Genomic DNA, 23,447 nt, shown 5'->3' with positions numbered 1-23,447 from the left:
GCTTCTTCACCTCTGATCTCAATTCCCTCAAGCCTCTTTTTCTAAGAACTCTTAACAGCTGTTCTACCTAAGCTGCATGTTGCTGACCCCTGGTCAGTTCTTGACACATTTACCCCTGAAGTAATTAGAGAGCTGCCACCACCATGTCACCAGCACTCCTCACCACTGGCCCTGACATTTTTCTGGGCCCTGTCCCATGATAGCATCATATTTTCACATCCTAAGGTTCGAGCAGTGGAAGTGATCGCAAAAATGGCAAGTGACTTTGTCTCCTGCTGCTTTCTCCCTCCCCTAGGTGTGGTAGAAAGACGTGAACCTGCTGAGGGTCAAGAAACTAATTTTAATACCTCCCTGTGTTCTTGGACAGTCACCTTTCTTTATGCCATAATTTCTTAATGTTTAAAATGAGAAGGGGCAAATAAAAAACACAGCATTAACTAATCCACTTAATCCTAAGTAGGTTTAGTTCTTAATTGCTTTCGACACTATCAGATAGTTGGGAGTTAGCAGTAATGCAAGGCTGAGTAATACTCAACTATGTTTAAAAGTATTGACACATTACTTCATCTATTTGTATAAAGGCAGAGATGTGAGAGATTAAATCATTAAGAAATTTGCAACTTGTTACAGTGTGGCAGAAGCAGGCAAACTCAGATGTTTGGATGACCTGAGTCTGGCGGCCGCCATGGGGTGCGGACCTTCTCGGGAGGGGCAGCTCCTGTTGGGCTCCAGTGGGTGGTGCTGTGCAGGAAAACATGGGCCCAGTGCTGCTAGATAGTTCGGAAGAGGCTGGAAACGCAGATTTTATATAAAGTCTCTCAGGTTTTAAATATTGGTTACTAATTTTTAAAAATTAAAGACACTGTGTATGTGTAGCAAAACATGTCAGGAGGCCAAATCTATCCCGCCAGCTACCAATATGAGCCCTTTAGGCCAGAGTTTATATTTGCTACTTTTTTTTTAAAAACATGATTTTATATGTGTTTTTTTTTTAATTGAAGTATAGTCAGTTTACAATGTTGTGTTAATTTCTGGTGTACAGCATAGTGATTCAGTTATACATCACATGTGTTTTCTGGTACACTGATTTATCACTTCTGATAAACTGATCTGTCACATCTGTTTGGCTTACATTCACGTGCTTATTTTTCTTGTTACACGTTAAATAAAAGTATGCAGTATAAATACAGTTTTTTTCTTTTTAATAATTCTAGGTTGCTTGGGAGACCCTACAAGAAGAATTTTCCCGCTTCATGACAGAACCAAAAGGAAAAGAGCATGATGACATATTTGATAAACTTAAAGAGGCTGTTAAGGAAGAAAGTATTAAACGCCACAAGTGGAATGATTTTGCAGAGGACAGCTTAGTATGTCGTTTGTATATTAGGGTGTCAGCCTCATATTTTTATATAATTTCTCAAATTGATATTCCTTTATAGACTTTTTATATGGCTAAATTATCTTCTGAATTGAAAATAATGAAGGAAAGAAATAGATTTATGAAATGTAATAGGCCCTTTGACATTTCTCTGCCCTTCTAAAATCATCCTCTGCTATTTCTTTCTTGGCTATCATTTCAAAAAAAAAGTCAGACCTCAAAGTAAACAGTTTTCTATAAACTTCCACCAAATTTACATGGGCCTAAACTATGGATAGCTGCTTCTCATTGGTAACAGTGGGAATTAGATGAATTGGTTTTCAGCGGAGTTGAGTCATAAAATGTTAGAATTCTAAAATCGTAATGCTAACTACCATATATTGAGTGCTTATGAGGTGCCAGAAACTCTGCTATGTATTTTGTAAGCATTATTTTATTTAGTTCTTAAGCAGTTCTGTTACTGTTATTGACAAAGCTGGGATATGAGCCCCACTCTAATTACAAAACCTGGCTCCTGACCTCTACTACCTGATAAATCTTTTGTTACGTAGAATGTTCTCATCACCATAATCAAACCTTATTAAGCACCTGCTCTGCGCAGTTATGAGAGATCCTGTTGAAAGATAAGATTGAGTAGTTTTCTAGGAAAATGCATATCTCACTATAGGCTGATGGTAATTATAATTTTTTTGAAGAAATGTTTGTCTTCATATTTGAAATATTCATTCTTGTCAAATGCTTTAAGATTTCTGAGAGAATGGTGCCATTTTCATTCATTTGTTCGATATTTATAACATTTGGAGACCAATTTTCTTATAATAAATAACTAACATTTACTTATGGTTGTCTAGACCTTTTAAGCTTCCTTCCATTACATTTTTCATTGCTGTTCACAGTCAGATAATGGTTATTGCTTTTTTTTTCCTCTTCTCTTTTTTTTGAAAATGCTAACACAGGTCATAATGGCAAAAGGGAACAGTAGACATGATCTGAATCCCTAGCTCCTGAGTATCAAGGTTCTAGGGTATAATTTTATGTAGTTAAGTATGAAATTCTACAGACACACACACACACACACACACACACACACACACACACACACACACACACACACACACCTGACTGTCTTATAGATAGTGAATTCATTTAATTTGGGCTAGGAGAAAATCTCCACTATTTATTTTTTAGACAAAAAGGTGATAAGCAGACAGATAATAAGACCTCCTACATTTGTGTGGGAGGGACATACTTTTATGTTGTTGTAGATACATCTGTTATTTTTGGATATTTGCTAAGCTGTCAGTTTGAATAAAAATTACTAAAATGGTAAGTTAAAATAGAGGTTTTTCTTTCCTTGTTATTTCAGCGGGTTATTCAACACAATGCGTTGGAAGACCGGTCCATATCTGATAAGCAGCAGTGGGATGCAGCTATTTATTTTATGGAAGAGGCTCTTCAGGCTCGTCTCAAGGATAGTAAGTAGGGACATGGGTTATTGAGTTTTGAGTATTCCCAGTGGAGACAGAGTCATTAACCTTAGTGAACATTGGTTTAAAAAAAAAAATTCCATTTCAGGGTCTTGGTCATAAATATTCTAGTTAAATATTATTTGTGGAATTTTTCAGTCAACTGCTTATAAACTATTCTTAAATATTATTGAATTGGACACATGCTATATGTGCTCATATTCTAAAAGCTGTGATTCAGACTATTTTAGTGTTTGCTACTGTACTTATGGGAACTTTATAAGCAATTGTATTTTTCATAGATTCTAAACATACATGATTCTTATACATTTACATTTCAATAATAGTTTTTAAAAATTTCAGCTGACTTTGTATTGATATAGCATTTTGAAACAGTTACGAAAGCAAGACAGCATTAGTTATCATTTATGTTCTTGGTAAGTGATAAAATTCATGATGAATTAATTTTTAAAAAATTTTTCTAGCCGAAAATGCAATTGAAAATATGGTGGGTCCAGATTGGAAAAAGAGATGGTTGTACTGGAAGAATCGAACCCAAGAACAGGTAAAAGCAAACAAATCCTCATCATTTTAATTCAGGCATTAAGATACAACCTTTGTATGCCTTAGACCAAACTTAGTTATTTCAGATGCTTTATGTCAGCCTTTCTAAAATATAATAAATCTTTAGAATAAACAGTAAACCACAAAAGAAAGTTCGAAACAAACGAGATAGCTGTGTTATTAAAAGAAAAGGGAGATGAAATATGCCCCTTTGTGGTTTATTACTTTGTTCATTTCATTGTCCTATTTGAGGTAAAATGAAGGTTAAGGTTATGAACAAAAAAAAAAAAAATGACAAGGATTTCAGAAGATGTGGAAAGAATGTGATTAGAATAAAAGATACAATGACTTTTTTATCTTATTCTATTAATATTATCTCTGGATATTTCTATAGTATATTCGGATTATTTTATTCTTTTGCATTTTTTGCTCCTATGTTCACAAAGTAAGTATAAAAATTCAGAGGTAGAATTATAGAATTCATTCACTTATTTATTAATGTTTATTAACATTTAATGAGCACTTTATAAAAACAAAGTGGTAAAGGCAAGTATTAGTAACTTTACAAATGAGTAAATAGAAGGAAAATGTGTAATCATTAAAATTCCACCTGCTTTTTGTTCTTTCTTTATTGTTATGGCTTCTTTTCCCATCTAGCATTGATTCTTACACCAGTAACTGTTTTTTACATTAATTCCTCAAATAGAATAGTGTAAAGAGAGTGTAGAATCAAAATCCCTAAATGAAGGAAGTAATGAATAAGAAGAGTTAGCATCCAATTCACTGTCCTTTCTTCCTTCCTTGAATCCATTAGAGAAAAGAGACCAAGATACGGAAATATTGAGAGAGAGCAGATAAAGAGAATGAAAAATTACCAAATTACATATCATTCCTATTTTCTTCTTTATTTCTTTTTGTTTTATTTTCATTTTAAATAGAGAGTTAATTGTCTAACCAACACCCTATTTTTTTCTAGTTTTATGTATTTCTTGTTTCATAAGCTTCTGTCAGATGTGAGTCCCAGTTTGTCTTAATTTGTGAGGGGACAGCCTTCCTCTTCTCTCTTTTTCTGATATGATTTTTGTGAAAAAATGAGTCATTAAGAGACTGAAGAGAAGCTAAAGAAGTGGGCAGAGGTAGTGGTTGGGTCCTGCCTGTGTGCAGAGTGCATCAATTATCTCTGCCCTACACATGGGCTGCAAGGAGCCAGTCTTTCAGAAAAAAAAATTTTTGGAGATCCATCAGATATTTCTGACTTTGAGACAAGAAGAGGCATTGATTAGAAGGAACTGGTATAGGACAGATAAACTCCAAAGAAAAATGGTGTCTGACTCTTAAGGCTTAGTGAAATTAGGCCTATTAGGTCTAGAACAATCAATGACGGCAGAACTTGCCTCCGCAACTAGTAGTAAATATGCTTAGGCCAGACGCTCTCAGAGAGAAATGATTCCTGGTTGTAAGTTACTTTTCTCAGGAACTTGAACCCATAGGGGATCCCTTCAAGAGAAGCAGGGGAGTTTGTTTTAAGGTCAGTGCAATGATCTGTAGCCTAGAAGAGGAACATGGAAGCCCTTCAGAGAAGAGCTGCTCCTCCCAGGGTTTCAGGGCAGCAGGCGTTAGAGCCAGGCTGACTAGAGCAGAGGCGGTGGTTTGGAGTGTGGAGGGAGGGGCGGGAGAATCACTGAGGGAGGGGTTTGCATATGTTTGTTTTGTTCTCTCTTTCAAAACAGTCTCTTGTCAGACTCACTGAATCAAGTTCTCCTTCTCTAACTCTCTAACCCTCCTACTCCCAGTTGAAAACCACTGGTAGTATCTAGAGGATTCTCTGAGGGGCTGAGGATATCCCTAGGTCTCACACCGCGAATTTACATAGCTGACAGTTCCTTTACTTTTTGAGTTAGCGGGATTTAGCAGGAAAAGAAACTTAAGATTGTCCTGTGTTAAAGATGAGAAATCCATGTTCTGAAAACTGTTTTGTGCTTTTGTGTGGTTACTTTTTCCTTTATTTTCTAAGAAAATCCTTCCTTTGAACCCTTCTCACCTTGTCTGAGCTGCCAGTAATGGACATCTTGGTCAGGATAGATGGGAGAGTGTTGTTCTCCTGAACACCGAGTGCGGTGGGACAGGTGGGAGTGAAACAGGACAGGAAGATTGGGAGACTGTCGCTTTAGAGATTTCCTTCCTGTCTCTGGCCAAATAGCAAATGTTTAAGGAAACAGTGACATTTCTCTTTATTAAATTTCTTATGTCATGTTTTCAGAGAATATTATTTAGTAGTTCTATTTATAAGCCATTTATTTGTGTTTTAAGGGTTTATATAAATACTCAGATTCCATAGCTTGGTAGAGTTTAGGGCAAAGTGCTGTGGTAGTATCTTAATCAGTCATTTCAAAGCTAGTTTCTTTACCATGCGATCTTGAAAGAAGGATGGAAAAATTAAAAGATAAACTTAATTTGACACTACAAGAATCTTGCTTTCAAACCTATCACTAATGTGTATGTGTTTTCCTCATTTGGTGAAGATATTGTAAATAATCATAGAGACTGGAAGTGAATTAAGAATGATGGGCACCTCACAGAAGTAAAGAATAGTTTTTAATGAAAAAACTTTCTAAAAAAAATCAAACTATGAATTTTATATTGAATATATCAAGAAAAGAACATGTCAACAAGTATAAGTCCTTACAGTCATCGGTTCTTACATAAGTGGCATTTATAGAAAATAACCTCTTCCTGTGTGTGCAGGGTACTTTTTCCTAGATTGAAATCACACCCTAAGTTCAAGAAAGGAAGTGCGTAGTCAGGTGCCTGATGTCTTCGACAGTGAAACATCTCAGCAAAAGTAAAATACAACAAAAGAGCTAATCCCCCTCCCCGCTTGGCCCCTCGTACGTCCATGTTGTTCTGCATTCATCAGCCAGGGTACACTGGCCTTTCCTGATTGTTGTGATAGAGCTGCTGTCACCTGTTGTGAAAAAGCAATATATTTATTAAAAATTGAGACTGCTTTTATAATTGTGCCAAATCATGAACTATCTAAACACAGTCCTCTTTTAAACATTTTAAAGTGTGTTCACAATGAAACCAAGAATGAATTGGAGAAGATGTTGAAATGTAATGAGGAGCACCCAGCTTACCTTGCCAGTGATGAGATAACTACAGTCCGGAAGAACCTCGAGTCCCGAGGAGTAGACGTAGATCCAAGCTTGGTAATAATCATTGCTGAGAAGCATGAACGTGCTTCCTTCATCTTTGTTTCTTGTAGTAAAATGTCACTACTTCTCATATGTTCCTGAGATATTGAAGTGCTTAACTTGACTGTGGTCATGTGTACTTTTGCTAACAATATGAACTCTGTCATTTTGAGTGTGGAAAGAGTAGAAATTTTATTCTCAGTATTGCTTTTTTAACTGTAACGCTTTAATTTGTAAATGGGGAACTTGAGACGTAGAAAAGTGAAGCATCTGGGCAGGTTCAGCAGTTACTTCTGGCCAGGGTGGGTGAGACCCAGATCTCTGCACCACGCTATGTTGTTTCAGATTACAAAATAAACATTGTGCATAAATTTGGCTCATTTATATATATGTTTTTTCAATCAGATATACCTTAGGTATGAGTAATTTGGCTAATGATTTGGGGCTCCATCTCATTTTCCATGTTTACAATAAACAGGATAAAAGTAATTATAGTTTAGACTGCTTTTTGCTTACCTTCATGATGTTTATTTGGAGAACATTTTAACAAAGCAGTTGTTTCTGAGCCTGTATTCCCTAGTTAGGGTATAAGGGATCAAAACTTCATTTTGATATTAGTGTACTAAAGTTAGCTTACGTGAAACCCATTTAGAAGAGTAATTCTAGTGGGGAGAACAATTATATAAGAAATTTCAGAGCCATGCATAAATTCTTTTAAGAATTATTTACCATTTATATTTCGGTACTTGAGAAATGAGTATACTTACTTAAAATTCCACCAGAGGTCAGAACAAGGAAAGAAAATTGGTGAAAAGAAACAGTTAAAATGCATCTCATTGTTTATGAATTGAAAATGAAATTAAAACTAATGATTAGATGCAGTTATTAGTTGAATATAGATTTAATTTATCCACATTGGTCCTAGCTCTCACTAACAGTAAGTTCGGCTGGATGCTTTTAAACTTTGTGAGTAAATACAATAGGAGGGAGTTTGCCCGTATCTTAGGATGTGGATTGGCTGTATATCTCACTTTCTGTGAGCAGGAAGATACCAGGTTTCTTCCGAGAGAATCTATGCTCACCGCCTATGAAGCTATAAAATAGGTAGTGCAGTGCTGTGACAGGAATAGTGGATGGATCAGATGTCAGGAGGTGTCAGTCCTAGTGCAGTTCCATTCCATTAGCTAGTAATACTGCCTTTAGTAATTGGTATAATCTCTCTCAGCCCCCTTTTCTCATCTGTCAAGTACTGTTGATGATACTTGTTCTACTTTCTTAACATTGTCATGATCAAAAAAGACAACGGTGTGAAACACCTTCAAACACACTAACAGACTGTATAGTAGTAAAGTGGTGGGGGTTGTACTGCTGTGGTAACAATGAATTTTAATAATCAAATTTTAATAATTTGTTGGGTTGATGGACATGGTCTGAGACCAGCTTTCTAGTCTAACTCTGACCTTAGATGAGTATTACAACCTCTTTTTACTTTGGGCACCTTACCTCTAACCAGGGAAAGAGAATCCCCGCCTTCTCAACTCTACAAGGTGATTAGTAATAATGCTCGTTAGAAACACTGCAAGTTTTAATGGATAAAAAAATTTGGCAGAATAACAATATTGCCATTGGTTTTAATTAACTCTTTTATAAAGAAACTTTTTGTATGACTTTTCAGAATGTGTTTCATGAACCCGGAGATTGTACAGTAACTCTTTGGTCTTTCCTTTTTTTTTTTTTTTTTTTTCCAATTTTAGATTAAGGATACTTGGCACCAAGTTTATAGAAGACATTTCTTAAAAACAGCCCTAAACCATTGTAATCTTTGTCGAAGAGGCTTTTATTACTACCAGAGGCATTTTGTAGATTCTGAGGTAAGGTTTCCAAAAACAGGAAATTTTTTTTTAATGATAGTTATTTAATTGCTTAAAAGTAAGCTTGAGGTTTAGCATTAATTTTAAGTCTTTTGATCTTCAAAAAAAAAGTATGTGTGATTTATAGAGTAATCTAACTCATTTTTTTCCAAAGATGTTTATCACTCTGGTAGTAACTGCATTTTACGTGCATATCATCACAGTACCTTTGAGACTGTGTGCTATTAATAGGCTCTAAACTACTTTTAAGATTTTTTTTTAAACAATTTTTTATGTTAGAAAATAATAAATTCCCATTGTGGAAAATAAATGGAATAAATAAATGTTTAAAAAATGCAAAAAGAAAGAGTAACTTATAATCCCCTGACCTAGAAGTAATTTTAGTTGACATTTTTATATATATCTGTTTAACTCTACATGGCTGTGTGTATGTATATAAAATAACTATCTGTTTGCATAGTAGAAATCATAATGTAATACATTTTTATCATGCTCTTTTCCCATATTGTAATTCTTTCTTTATATCATGGGAATCTTACTTTAAATAATTCTTTAAAAGAAATGTATACAGTTCTTGGAATGGCCGATTGTACAAAGCTTAATGTCACATTTTGCAAAGTAACCTCTAGGTGGCGATAGACTAATGTATTTTGAGCATTTTCTTTCAAGCAGAAATGCTTTTTAAAATATCCTTCTGAAAAAGCCTTGTTAATTAGTGATCTTGAGACTTCAGCAGCTTAAAAGAAAATTGTGTTTAAATTATATTATACACATTTTTTGCATAATTTTAATTGTTGGAAAGACCTCTCTGTATAGAATAAGCTTTCTTTCTTTCAAAAAGGAACATGACAGTTTTTTTTTTAATTGAAGTAAAGTTGATTTACAATGTCATATTAGTTTCAGGTATATAACATAGTGATTCAGTATTTTCATAGATTATACCCCACTTATTATAAAATATTGGCTGTGTTTCCTGTGCTGTACAATACATCCTTCTAGCTTATCTATTTTATACATAGTAGTTTGTACCTCTTAATCCTCTACCCCTATTTTACTCCTCACCCAGAGAAAAAGCATCTTTTTAAAAATTTTATTAATTTAATTTCATATGCTACTGAATTTCAAAAATGGCTTGAGTGCACACTCAAAGAAAAGTTAACCTAAGGACAAATTTAAGATAACATGATTGGTAGTTGAAACTAAATAGAAATTAAGGGTATATTCTGTGAACTTCTATTTGTATACAATGTAATGAAATTCTCTACTTCCAAAGTTTACTTGCTTTGTCATTGGAACCAAAACAGAGCTCTATAGCTGTGGGGAAGATAAAACTCAAATCAAGCAGAATTTCATAGATCCTGTGTAGAAAAAAATTGGTAGGTTACGTCTAGTAGGAATATATGTATTAGGTAAATCTGATTTTTTTTTAAATTAAAGCTTAGGCTATAGGTACTAACTGTAGTGGTTGTATGTGATTGTGATTGTGGTTGTCATTTTTAAATTTGCACCTGGTAATCTTACTTACCTAATATTTCAGTTGGAGTGCAATGATGTTGTCCTCTTTTGGCGAATACAGCGCATGCTTGCTATCACCGCAAACACTTTACGACAGCAACTTACAAACACTGAAGGTAAGCCGCAGAGGGACCACTTTCTAATTTGTCATCAAAAATAATAGTAATAACATTCCTTTTAAATAAAAGGATGCCAGAATACTTCCTGAAAAGTAGATTTATGAGAAAAACCAAGAATTTTAATTTGCCCTTAAAATATGACTGAAAATAAATCATAATTGAAAAAGATGGGAGATAAAATGTACCAAGAGTCCTTCTTCATTACATGAAAACTCTGTTAGGAAAGGACACCTAAGCATCACTTAGGTTTTTTGGGAAATCTGTGCTTTCATTAAAGCGTTCCTTTAAAAATAGGACTTTCTCTGAGAATACATACTAGTGTCATGCTAATGGAAGTACTGCATAACAGGTAGGCTTCTCCCTGTGAGAAGTCTGAACTTAACAACAGATTTAGTGTGATGAGAAAACAAAAACGTACTCTCGATTATCATTAATTGTATCATTCTTGTGCATTCATAAACATGATGCTTCTCGTGTTTTTTTAATCTGCTTTCAACAGTCAGGCGATTAGAGAAAAATGTTAAGGAAGTATTGGAAGATTTTGCTGAAGACAGTGAGAAGAAGGTTAAGTTGCTAACTGGTAAACGAGTTCAGCTTGCCGAAGACCTCAGTAAGTAGTTCTCCCTGCCTGCCACCTCACTACCTTTTCACCTTCCCCATGTCCATTTATTTCTCCATTTCATCTCAAGCTTATAGAAAAGTGTATACAAAGAACTTTTTCCCTCTGAGCTGTTTGAAAGTTGCTGACTTGAAGCTCCATCAGTTTACAGTACGTTAATGTGTGTTTTTAAGAAACAAGGACTTTCTCCTAGCAACCATCAAAGTCAGGATGTTAACACTGATAAATTACTACATCTGATTTTCAGACTCCATCCTGGTTTCACCTGTTGTCCTAATATTGTCCTTCCGTATGACAAGGTGTTTCGTACACATCTCGTACTTTCCCTGACCGAGCTTTCCTTTTTGAAGAATGATGTTTAGAAATCAAGAGCTGGGAACTAGATAAGTTCATTGATGCTAGAGTGCCCCCGCTCAGTGGGGCTAGGGAACAGGTACGTTGCCTGCGTGCATTTACACATATTTACACCTGTGTATATATCTATATTGAAAACCATAAGTTGACACCAGTACTTTGCAGTTTAATCTAATAATACAGAGTTCATTCTGATTTTCCCTTTTCCATATTTGTAACTTCTTTTTCTGATGAGAAATCTGGCTCTAAGTGTCCTTAATATATTGACTTATTTTGATCAATCCTCTTATGTGTAACCAAATTTGTCACTGTCCTCTTCATTGCATAAATATCCTTCTCACCCAGTGTTCTTATCACCCAACTCCAGGCCCCCGCCACAGTGCCTGCCTCACCCTGTGTTGACACCCTTTCCACCTCAGCTAGGCTCTGACATCCCGTGCCAGGTTGCCCTTCTTCACAGAATTCTTTTTACTGAGCTCATGCTGTGACCCTGTGCCAGCCATCTCTCCCATCCTTCCTCACCCCACACAAGGGCTCTTCCTCACCCCAAGCCAGACCATGCTTTTATAGAGACACCATTTTCATCCTGCTTGTGCTTCAACACCCTGCACTGACTGCCCTCCTACATGGATCCTCTCTTCACTACCGGGCAGGCCACCAGCACCCCCTGTGAGTGCCCTCTTTACACCTATATCTGGTTGATATGCTCCCCACTCTTGCCCCTCAACCTGTCTGGCCTTATTAGTCACTTTGTCACTGTGTCTTTTGCTTTTTCTTTTTTTGGGGGGGGGGAAGTGGGTGGAGGAGACAGAGGAGCAATGTTTGGTTCTTTCTTGAATGCTGGTGAATTTTTAGCTTTAAGATGTTTGGGCTGCATACTAAAATTTACTAGTTACTTTACCTTGTTAGAAATTTCCCTTATTTCAGCTTCATGAAACAGTAATTTTTTCCTTTCAATGTACGCTTTAATTTATTATCTTTGAGTTTTTGGATGTCCAAAAAAGATAGTATGTGCTCAATAGAAAGCAGTTCTTCAAATCTGAAAACAGTTTGTAAGCTGAATACTTATCCCTGCAATACCGTCACTAGACGATCCAGGAGAGACCAGGCAGCGTTTCCCCATCTTCTCCCTGTGCCCAAGCCGTGTGTTCTCCCCCACGGCTTGTCCCCTCCTTCTCTCCCCTCCTCCGTGCTTATCTCAGCTTCTTAGTTCTTTCTCTTTTCCTTTTTTTCTACAACTTTTATTTCCATCTTCTCTTGCTATCATTTTAGTTTTTTCATGCTGCTTTGGAAGTATAAGACTCCTAAGAGGTCTGTTTAAATCTAGGCTACCATGTACTGAGCAGGGTATCTCCCAAAGAAGCCTTAGCTGCTTTGTTTGTAAAAATGACTACTATAATAGTTATTTCACAGGGTAGTGAGGAGAATTGGTTCAAAAAGCTGTTTGGAAGTTCCTAGTTCGTAATTTTATGCTAAATTAATACAGTTACAGGAAGAGATGTGTCAGTGTCACAATGCATGCAGATATATTTCTTTTGTATCCTTCATAGGATAGTTATTAGACAGTGAAATACTTCATGTGTTTTACCAGCATATACATTTTTAAGTGATTAAAGAATGATATGTCTTTTCTCATGTTCTATAATAGGGCATTGTGTGACCTCATCACTTTCCACTCCCAATTTGATTATTTAAAGGAAGTGTACTGCTAACACAGATTTGTGCACTGCCAAGCCAAGTCTTATGTTCTCCTGTTGGTTTTCCTGAGAAAGTAATCATATGACTCCCTTGAAATGCTTGAAATGATTTACCAGTGTGTGTGTGTGTGTGTTTGTGTGTGAAATTAGGTTCGTGTTAATGTTCCAAATAATGTCCTTGGAAGCAAGTGTTTGACCAGTGACTCAGCTTCATCAGTCACACTGAAGGAGATGAGCCATGACTTTGTCCACTAGTTGAAAAAGAATCTTGAGAGTACCTTTTCCTTACTGTTTATCTTCAGTCTAACACTTGGGAATATGGTCATGGACACTTTCAGCCAGAAAACTTTCAAAGTTAATAGCTACTACTGTATTACACAGACCAAGGTTCCTAGTATAACATATTCAATTAGAATATGCTGTGTTCGTTAATGGAGTTTAGAGAAAGTGAGGCAGTCAGAGTTTTACTACAATTTCAAAACTAGTACAGGGTAGAGTATTGTAGAGATTGGTAGAAGTTTGATGCATCGTACTTTTTGCCAGTCTTAAACTTGCCCAAGTTTAAATCATTTTACCACCTTACTTTGGAGATTCATCAATTGGTTGTCCTTTAAGATATGAAATAGTACAGTGTTCTCTCATATTCTGGAGAAGATACACCATGTTCACTATTGAAATCAAGCCATGAAATTAGTTTCTGTCCTAGTAGACTCATGGGAGAGGAGTCATACAAGGAACCAAGACTCTGGAGATGTGGTGGATTCCACAGGTTGAGCAGGAAAAGGTCAGGATGAACCTGGGACATCTTAGGATGTAGAAAGTAAGGAAGTAGTTGAAGGATGATGGAGACATGTCAACCAAATACAGAAGCCAGTGTGCAGAGGCTCCTCCTAGCCAAAACTAGGACAATTTGGGCATCAAGATAAATAATGACAGTTATAAATTATAGCCCACTGAATAAAACAAGACTATTAACTGATAATTATATAAATAAATGAATAAAATCAGTGATGAGGAGTGGGATGTTTATATAATCACACAAAATATCTCCACACAAAATAATTAAAAAGGAAAAAAGAATAGCTTTACAGTGGAGAAGCCTAGCACTAACCATCTTAATCAAGTGGTCAGTAATGGTCAAATCAGAGCTGTGTGCAGTGAGGACTCAGTGAGACGAACTTGGCATCACTTCTACCATTTAATTGCCAAAGATGTATAACTTAAATCTGATCATAGATATATCAGAAAAGCCCCAATTAAAGCACACTCTACAAAATAATTGGCCTGTAAGCCTTAAGTGTATCAAGATTATGAGAGACAGAGGAAGACTGAGGAACTGTTCCAGGCTGAGGGAGACTAAAGAACATGAAAACTAAATACAACGTGTGGTCTTGAACTAGATCTTTTTGCTCTAGAGGGCATTAATGGGATAGCCGGTGAAACCTGAATGGGATCTGAGGGTTACATGGTATTTATTAATACTTCAATGTGAATATTTAAGCTTTGTTAGATAGGGATTATTTAGGAAAATATCCTTATTTGTAGCTATTACACAGTAGGATATTTGGGCTTACAGGACATAATGACTATAAATGATTCATGAAAAAGTATGTTCTTTGTAATATTCTTACAGCTGTTCCCTAAGTCTGAGAAAAGGGTAAAAAAGATTTAATTTTGTTTTTATAGCTGATAATGGATCAGAGATCATGAGAAAATAATTTAGAGAAATTGAGACTTTTGAAAACATGGTCTCTGAAGATGTTGAAAGACTGGTTTGCCTCCTGGACAGTTTAATGAGATACATAGCTAATCTCTCCATCTTAATTCCTTTTTTGCAGTGTCCAGTCATACTTAGAATTGTCCAGTGTTTACATTTGTCCACTCTAACCTTGATGAAATCTTTTGATTTTGTAGTGAATTTTATTTCAAAGGATTTTTATAGCTATTTAAATATAGTATTAATTTAGGTAAAAATCTATTTGGATTCCCAGCATGATTTTTTAATAATGTGTCCAATCTATTTATTGAAACAGACTGCAATTTTAAAATGCTTTCTTTAGAGAGGGAAAAATTGGTACATTATAGCTCAGTTCAAAGTTTTTCTTTCAATTATGATCTATTTATGATTTATAAAATCTATTTTATGATTGTCATTATATAAAACAAGTAATAGTGCTTACATCTCACAGACTTTTTTTGGAATTTGTTCTTCATCCAGCCCAGAAACTGAGTATCTGGACACTGGGAGCATTTGCTGGTAATGTTGCTAAACTGAGTTTCATCAGTACAGCATGAGATTCTTTTCTTGTTTGCTCTATAAATATTGTATCAACAGTTAACTAGGTTATTGTGAGTTTTTGAACCTTGATATCAGATGCATAGGATTTAGAGCTTAGGTTTCTTTTTTAACTCTTGTTCACTAAAGCCCAATTACACTTTTCATTCTCTTTGTACATAATCAAGAGTCATTGATACCCAGGAATTAAAGGGATATTACCCATCATTTAGATTTTTCTCTCTTTATTTTGCAGTAAATTCCTTTTCATTTTTGTATCAGAACTTGAAACTATTTATGAATGTGAGTTAATATTGAATACATTTCCTATGCCAGATAGTAGGCTCTGTTTTTAACGTGCCTTCTTATAGGGACATTTTCCTTATTTTATAGACAAAGAAAAGGGGGCCTAAGAAACACATACACAGTAAGTGGTAAAGCCAAGATTTGAGCCTGGGTCTTTTAACAACTAATTTGAGGAAAACCTCCAAGCCATTGGAAAATATAATTACATAAAATGGTCCTTTTTATTTGGAAGCTTCTGTAGTTAACAGTGTCCTTTCTGAGTGGGTCAGAAAGACATACATATTAGTCATGGTCATGATGATGGTCGTGATCATTACCATCCTGTGTACTTCCTACACTACAAAAAGCTTCGTGGCTTAAACTTTCAAACAATATGAAGACTTTGATAGAATTAGAACATCTGTGTAAGAGGACACTAAAGTGTAAACGAAGGCACTAAACAGATTGAAGGAAGTTAATTTTTTTATACGGCTTGTAAGCATGTCTCAAACTAAACTCAGCTCAATTCCACTGCAGATAAGTAGTATCCAAGTTGCCCAAAATTCAGATACAACTTTTCAGTGTGGTGTGTTTGTGCTTAGAGACTTAAGGTCCAGCTATCACAGATACAGAATCTTTAATTGAGCATAAAGACTTACCCTAAGTTGAGGCTTTTTGTTGAGCTAGTCTGAGAGTGTTGAAATGTTTTATAATAAGCTTTAGTGTATTTCTTCATATTTCTTGTACTTTACATAAAGGGAAGACAAGCTTCAGTCAAAACTGAATGTTTCATCTTTATAGCTCATTTACTAATGGATTGTGAAAACAGTGGTAAACTCCTTTACTTGGGCTACCATTGCACAGGCTTATTTTAACAATATAGTTTGATGTCCTGAATGTTTTGAAAAAAACAATGTAGCTTAAAGAGGCTGGTAAATTAGAATTTTCCAATATCCGCAGCTTTTTTCTCCCGTGATTAATTTGCTCTGCTGACTCCCTACGCGAGGTGGCAACAGCTGGCCCTTTTACTGGAACTCCGGGGATTAGAGCAGGAGTCGCAGCAGCGTGCTCGGCCTCTTGCCTCTGTTGACTGTTCTTTATTGTTTGATGCCTGAGCATCTCCCAGACAGCAAGCAATTGTTTCTTGAAACGTAAAGTTTGTTTCTCTTGGGAGCACACACAATGCTGGTGGGGATCCTCTTTGTGTCTCCTCACTTTCCCAGTCTCCTCTTGTCCTCCATCCTGTACTTTCTCTTGATAATTACGATGGAGTAAAAATACAAGCTTTGTATCTTAGTGTGCAGGAGATTCGGTTTTGATGCAAAAAACTTAAGAAATATAGACAACAGATAGAAATTTCTTTTTTCTCTGAGCTGCCAGATAGTAATAGAAATTCTTTTTATAATGAAAACTTTATTTTTCATAATTAATGTACCTAGTGCATTTTTGAAATTACAGTGATAAAGAGGGAGCAGCAGCAGAATGATGCAAAACTGCCACTTTAAACGCTGAGGTGGAAGAGAAATGCACCTTAGCTGTTTCACTATCAGAAGAGGCTTTCATTAGCTCTAGAATATTATTCTAATAAAGATATTTAAGAAATGTCTTCATGCCACATTAAAATGGGGATAAAAAGTAGTCAGAAAATATCTAGATGGAAACTTCAGCAAGAATTTTGTTCTTCGTTTAGAAAAGAAAGATACCGAGATACTCTTGAATTTAATTTTCAGTGGTTACTCCATATTCCTAGCCTTCTGCCATACCTGCAGAATCCCTGAGGGCCTTATGGATGAAAATAGTGGCCATGAAGTAGTGCAAGACTGAAAATTATCCTAAAAAGATTATTATAGTCAGCATCTGGAACTTAAAATTATAGAAAAGGGAGAAAACTCTTTTTCCAGAGGTAGAGCTCGGGCATGCATATTTTGACCAACCTCCAGGCTGACTCTTGCCATGCACCAGTGCCCTGACTCTCCTGTCCCCGAACCAGTACTCTAGAGAGTTCTTCCTTGTTTACAGCGGTACAACCTGTCATTTTATCAGTTGAAATAAAATTGACATGAATCTTCTTTTTGTAGTCTGATACCTAATGTGACTGTTGAAAATGTGTTCTTTAAGCTATATTTATAGTAGCATGTTCATTTTGTTTCTGTAGACATAAGCAAAGAAAGTGAATTTTAAAGAGATTAAAAGGAGGAGAGGGGAGCAATGAGTTGTCGAATTCTAGGTACCTAGGCAACTGTGAAAACCGTAAGCCCTGTGGCATCTTTTATAGCGAAATACTGTTATTGTTTCTTTGACCAATAATTATAGAACCTCAGTACTGCATTCTCATCTCTCCCAGCCTCCAGCACATTTCTCAGCAGTCTTTTCCCTTTGTCTCTTTTTTTAATGTCTCTCACTGTGCTTCTTCTGCATCATTATCTCTTGGTCCTCAACTAGTGTTTTTCCTACTCCCTGCTTATTTACCTTCCTTCAGTGGTTAGAAATCTTGCTCAGGTACTGCCAGTGTTGTTTAATTGAGTAGAAGGCAGGCTTCCCACTATAGACAACTGCAGATCAGCCAAAATAACCAATTCAGGAAAAAAAATGTTTTTCGTGTCTATTGTGATTGATCTGTTCTGCCAGAGTGATTTGATTCTTTCATAAATTCACCACACTTCATGTGTCATGTATTATATGTGTTCACTGAATGTTTGATTATGACGTCTTAATACAGACTCTTCTTTAGCCCCCTTCTCATGACTTAAAAAAAAAAAGGGAGAAGGAGGCTTTCTCATCCTAAGGAATCGTTCTTCCGCTCTGTCATGCCAGGAAGCTCCCACCTCATTTCTCTTGCAGAGTAGTTTGCAATTGCTGCATTCTCCCCTTGTGGTCTAGCTTTCATCCCTAGCAGAACCACTTCTTTTTCGGTCACCAGTGGTGTCCTAACTGCTAATCCTAACTGCCACCCAATTCACCGAAACTCTTATTTTTTTTTTTTTTAATGTTTATAAGGTATTTTGAAGTTGACTGGAATATTTTTATTCTCTTTGACATTCATGTACCTTTTGTAATGGTTAGTAGAAATGAATATATTTGAAAAATGAAGATTAGAATGTTTCTCTCCTTCACTACAGAATAAATAACTTCTTTCTGTTTTATGTTATCAGTGTTTGAGGTCTTTAAAAGCATCTCACAGTAAAAGTGATTGAATTTTTAAATTGTGTTTTTGTGAAATATTTTTCATAGCAAGGTGAAATTGACAAAGCAGATAAGGAAGAGAGTGAAGGATTATTTTTACCTTGAGTCTACATAGATGTAGACTCTGCCTTTGTGTTGTAGCCAAAAAAAAGGGAGAGAGAGAGAGAGTAGGGGTTGACACAAAGAATAAAGTAATCCTCAGGGAGAGTCCTCTGTTAGAGAAGCAGTTATTTACACGCAGAATTCCACATGATAAGTCTGAGTGCTGTGCTTTCTGGGTTATTGATGAGAAAATTCAGCCTCAAAATGGGGCTTTTGGAATCCAGCACATTTTTCATGCCTTAAGACTGTTTTTTAAAGACAACATTGAAGGATATTGATAAATTGTTTCAAGATTAAAAGGCTATTTACTTTTCTGTAATCTTACAGAGGCTACTGATACTCAGGGCTTTACTAGCAAGTATATTCTTTTTTCTTAAAATTCACATTTTAACTGATTAAAAGTGAGAAAAAAGATAAAAAAGTGCTCTTCAATAATTTATGGATTGAATTTTTATCATTTTAAAGTAGATTCTGTTTGTGTGTTATTTTGATGTGTGTATTCTTATGTACAAAAAAGCCAATGCACATATTTAAAGCTAGAAATTAAGGGGTTTTTTTTTCTTCTTATTAATGCTTACCACTCCCTCACTGAGAGTTTAGAATGAAATAATATCTTGATGTTTGGGATTGAACTTTGTTTTGTTTTTTAATTATGTTTTAGCTATTCTCTCTATTCGAAGATGGAAAACATGGAATCTAGTCATTGAAAATTAAATCTAATCACAGAACAAATCCACTGGCCTGTGAAACTATATTAAAAAATAAAATTAAGCAAGATATGAATAAAATTTTTTAAAAACAGAACTATCTTGAAGGACAAATTGATGCACATTGAACTGGTAACTTCTGTGAAGTAATATTCTCAGAATAGTTGGAGAGAGGGGTTAATAAAGGCAAAAGGAATTATTTATTTATTTATTTATTTGCCTTTTTATATATTTCTAAACTGTTTTCCCAAATGAGCAGAATCCATAATTACCTCATAATTGACTGTACTTCAGTCAATAAATCAAGTAAGCAATAAATAAACCCTAAAAAAATTACCTTAAAAATTTCATATTCTTAATTACTGTGTTCATAGAAACAATAAAGCTAATTCCTGATATGACACTCTTAAAAGTGACTGAGTATTTTCCCAAATAACCTGTTGCTGATTGTGACACCAGGAGACATTTCATGGGGCCACATAGTGATTGCTCATCATTGCATCATCCTTCATGGTTGGAATTCACTTTGAATTCTTCTCATTTCCAGTAACTGTCCTTCATAAATCTGTCATCTGTGGATGAACTGAAATCTTTCTTGAACTAGTGAAGTTTTTAAGCTTGTACAGCCCGTTTAAGATAATAGATTTTCTCTGCTTTATTGTTACCTACTGCGTATGGAAATAGTCCGTTTTAATTTCTCTTAGAAGAGCTCTTCATCTGTTCCTTAGTTTTAGTATTTTGAGTTGTAGAATGAAGTTTGCTATTTATATATTCACTTCAGGTAGATCTTTTTTCTGGCCAAGGAGTTTAAGTCTTTTTTGGCCTCTCCTTTTATTGTCACTGTTTCATATTCTGAGTCATGTGTACCTGGCTTCACATACTGCGCTGCCAGAACTTTAGGCGTTTGTGTTTTAATCTTGTTTATCATGGAACTAGTCCATATGCATTGTGGAAATTTAGGAAATATAGGTGGCAAAATTTCTTAAACAGTTGCCACTGCCCAGAGATAACCAGTGTAACATTGTATTCTAACAAAAATTTTAATGTTATCTTAGGCATGTAATTTCTGTCGCATTTCTGGGACATATTTTTTCATGAAGAGATCTTGGATTGGCTTCCTCCTCAATTTGTTGTCATTGCTCCTATTTCTGGTTTCTCATCTATCAGAGAAGGCTAAATTTCTCTTCCTTTTCTTCATACAAAGTTATTTCAAAAAGGTTCACTGAGATGAATAAGCAGCATTAGTAAAAATAAAACCTATGGTATCCATTACTTTAAATAGGTCAGGCTATATTGTAGCGAAACATGTACTAAAAATCACTCTGCTTTTAAAGTTAATCCCCACCTCTATTCAGGACCCTGGCACTTTTTGTGTGTGCCTGTGCCTTCATTATGTCTCTCCTTTCTTCAGAAATGCTCAGGTCGCTCCTATCTTAAACTACTGGATTGAGTCTTCCATGCACTCTAACTACTTTTGATCATGCTTCTCTTTTACACAGGAAAACCTTTGAATGTTTGGCTGTTGCCTCTACTTTAAGCCATCCACTGTCTTCTTAACTTTGTAATCTTTCATTCTCACTTCCCCTGAAATTGGTTTTGTTTTGTTTTGAGATTGCTGACAATCAATAAGGCAGTGAGTAAGCCAGGCGAGCATTCGGGAATAGAAAGTATTCTCATATAACTGCGTCATTTAGTACTTTGGAATCCAAATCCTGCTTGGAACTCTGTATATGTGCCTTAAATTTATATAGAGTTTTGCACTTTACAGAGTTTGTTATGTTTGCCTTGTAAAGGCTTATGAGGCTTGTAAGTTATTATCCCCATTGTTCAGATGGGGAAATTGATGTTCATTGAGGAGAATGATTTAGCCAGTTACATAAATATTTATGGCAAAGCTGGGGCTAAGAACTTGTGTTAGAGATAGTATCTTTTTAGATTTATGTGGGATTCTGTTCATCTTTAGTCTTTGAGTTTGTGCTTGTGGGCGGCCATAGATAACAAAATTCATATAATTTGGCTTCCTTTTTTATATTATTTCCAATCTGTTAGTTTTAGGGCCTACTCTCTTAGCGAATTAATTAATTTAGAATCTGCATCAATAAATTTGTCTCTTGAAGACATGTAATGGTTTCATTCTTCAAAAAAGATAACATAGGCTTATAAATATATGCATTCTTATTGCTATTTCAATTTTATGATTATTCCTTTTCTATAAAAAAAGAAATTGTGACTTATAATTTAAAGGGGTTTTTCTAAATTAGTGAATACATGAAATTAATTCTGAAGTTATTTTATTTCTTTGAGCCTTATTCTAACTTATGGAACCAATATCAGTATTGGTACCTCTTTATCAGTATCAACAGGGTTGATATTGTGAGAAATTGTGGGTTGTTGTGAGAAATAACTGAAAATCTATGAAATCAGCTTTAACAAAACACAAATGCATATTAGTTCTGTGGGTGATAAGTTTAATAATACTTTGTCCTAATACATCATCATATTTGAGCTGTAATTGTATTTCATTTTTGTTTTTCATCACACTTAATTCATAACTTTATTAAAGCCTACAATTTTTAATTCCATAATTTTCCCATAAACTTTTAGTTTGTTCATAAATCAGAATTACATCTTCAGTTCTTGTATTATTTTCTTTTACTTTTGAAATTACATTAATGAGCTGACTGTTTAAGAATCATTCTCATGATTCATTCGTCTGTTACGCCTCCTTTTGAGAGCTTCAGCACTGAAGGTCTTTTGACAAACCAATATTTATAACAGTTTGACAGCAGGATGAGGAACAGCGTTTGTCTTTGTAACAGCTTGAAGAAAGACCCTTTCCAGGACCCAGTCATGCAGTTACAATCTTGACCTCTTTCTTATGCTGGGAACATACATACAGCAGCACCTCCCATGTGTTTTCTTGTCCCATTGACTGTCCATTCACTTCCCATCTGTTTTGCAGTCTTAAAGGAACAGAATGGGCCCTCTTATAAATCTGTCTTTGCAGGTGATAAATGATGTCCTGTCTCTTTAAGAGCTGCTTGGGTGGTTTTCCTTTTCTTAAAATGTTTCAACTTCCCTCCTAACAAAATTCAGAATAAAATATGTTTTTAAGAATAAGAGGAAAATAGAAAAGAAAAAATGATGTGTTATTTTAAAGCCTTCTCAGTTGTTTGGGACTGAATATTTTACTGGTGATAAGGTTAATACTTTTTTAGCTTTCCCAATTAATGACCTATATCATAGCTTTTAAATTTTATTGATATTTAGGTTTTTCTGTGGGGGAAAAATGTATTCATTTTGAAATTGTGTATTTTTTTTTTTTTTTAGAAAAATCAGCCTATCATTAATGAGTTAGCATATAAAATAACTTCTAAGTAGTTTTTTCATTGTAATTTGAGTTGATAGATGTAATGAATGTGGAACATTTTATGTATTGGATGTAGAATAAAATAATTCACAGAGGTAATTATAATCTTACAGTGGAATCTAACTTTAAAGAAGATGATCATGAATTCCATAAAAAATATGATTTTTTCTATTGCTGAAAATATAGAGTTTAAGTATAGATATTTATATCACTGAGTTTTCCAAGAATTGAGCCAAAATACAGATAATTTTTTCCCTCCCATGCAGAGATTATTCATAGAAGGTTAAATGTGATAAATGTTGTCTCCCCTAAAGTGTTCTTAAATTAGTGATTTAAAAAACATTACCAGTATAGAAAGACCATTTTAGAATATTATAGTGTATTGTATTAATCAGCTACCTAGTGGTATATCTTCTACAAACTAGGTTATTTGTTTATAAATTCCCTGCCTTATCACAAAAACAATTTGAGGCAGTTTACAAAGATCTACCCTGTTCAAAAGGTAAAATACTTAGGTGGAAAAGCTGGATGGAAGGGAAGAGAAAAAGTCCAGGCAAGTGAAACAGCATGAAACTTGGGATAAAATTGGTACTTAAGGGTTCCATGTACTTTACTCTAAGTAAGCTGCAGGTTTAGCCCTGAACTTCCTAATAATGTTACCAAACCGAACTCTGGTCCACTTGCCCTATGTACAGCAAAGTCAATCAACTGGTAGAGGTTTGTGGTGAAGGAAGGTACAGCATTTATT

General features: G+C 35.1%; 1 protein-coding gene across 4 annotated transcripts in view; it reads left to right on the top strand.

Annotated features, from left to right (window-relative positions):
- The window catches only part of OPA1 (OPA1 mitochondrial dynamin like GTPase), an 83,444-nt gene that overhangs the window by 47,311 nt on the left and 12,686 nt on the right, over positions 1–23,447 (top strand). For all 4 annotated transcript variants that reach the window (XM_074365817.1, XM_074365819.1, XM_010959268.3 and 1 more), the window contains 7 exons: positions 1,215–1,367; positions 2,745–2,853; positions 3,330–3,409; positions 6,477–6,617; positions 8,357–8,473; positions 10,011–10,104; positions 10,607–10,717. In XM_074365817.1, the coding sequence (XP_074221918.1) occupies positions 1,215–1,367; positions 2,745–2,853; positions 3,330–3,409; positions 6,477–6,617; positions 8,357–8,473; positions 10,011–10,104; positions 10,607–10,717 (805 nt within the window). The remainder of the gene's footprint in view (positions 1–1,214; positions 1,368–2,744; positions 2,854–3,329; positions 3,410–6,476; positions 6,618–8,356; positions 8,474–10,010; positions 10,105–10,606; positions 10,718–23,447) is intronic.

Source organism: Camelus bactrianus, chromosome 1 (assembly GCF_048773025.1).
Source record: "Camelus bactrianus isolate YW-2024 breed Bactrian camel chromosome 1, ASM4877302v1, whole genome shotgun sequence".
In the NCBI taxonomy this organism is placed as follows: domain Eukaryota; kingdom Metazoa; phylum Chordata; class Mammalia; order Artiodactyla; family Camelidae; genus Camelus; species Camelus bactrianus.
The sequence above is the reverse complement of the archived record's forward strand: the minus strand, read 5'-3'. Positions and strand labels throughout refer to the sequence as shown.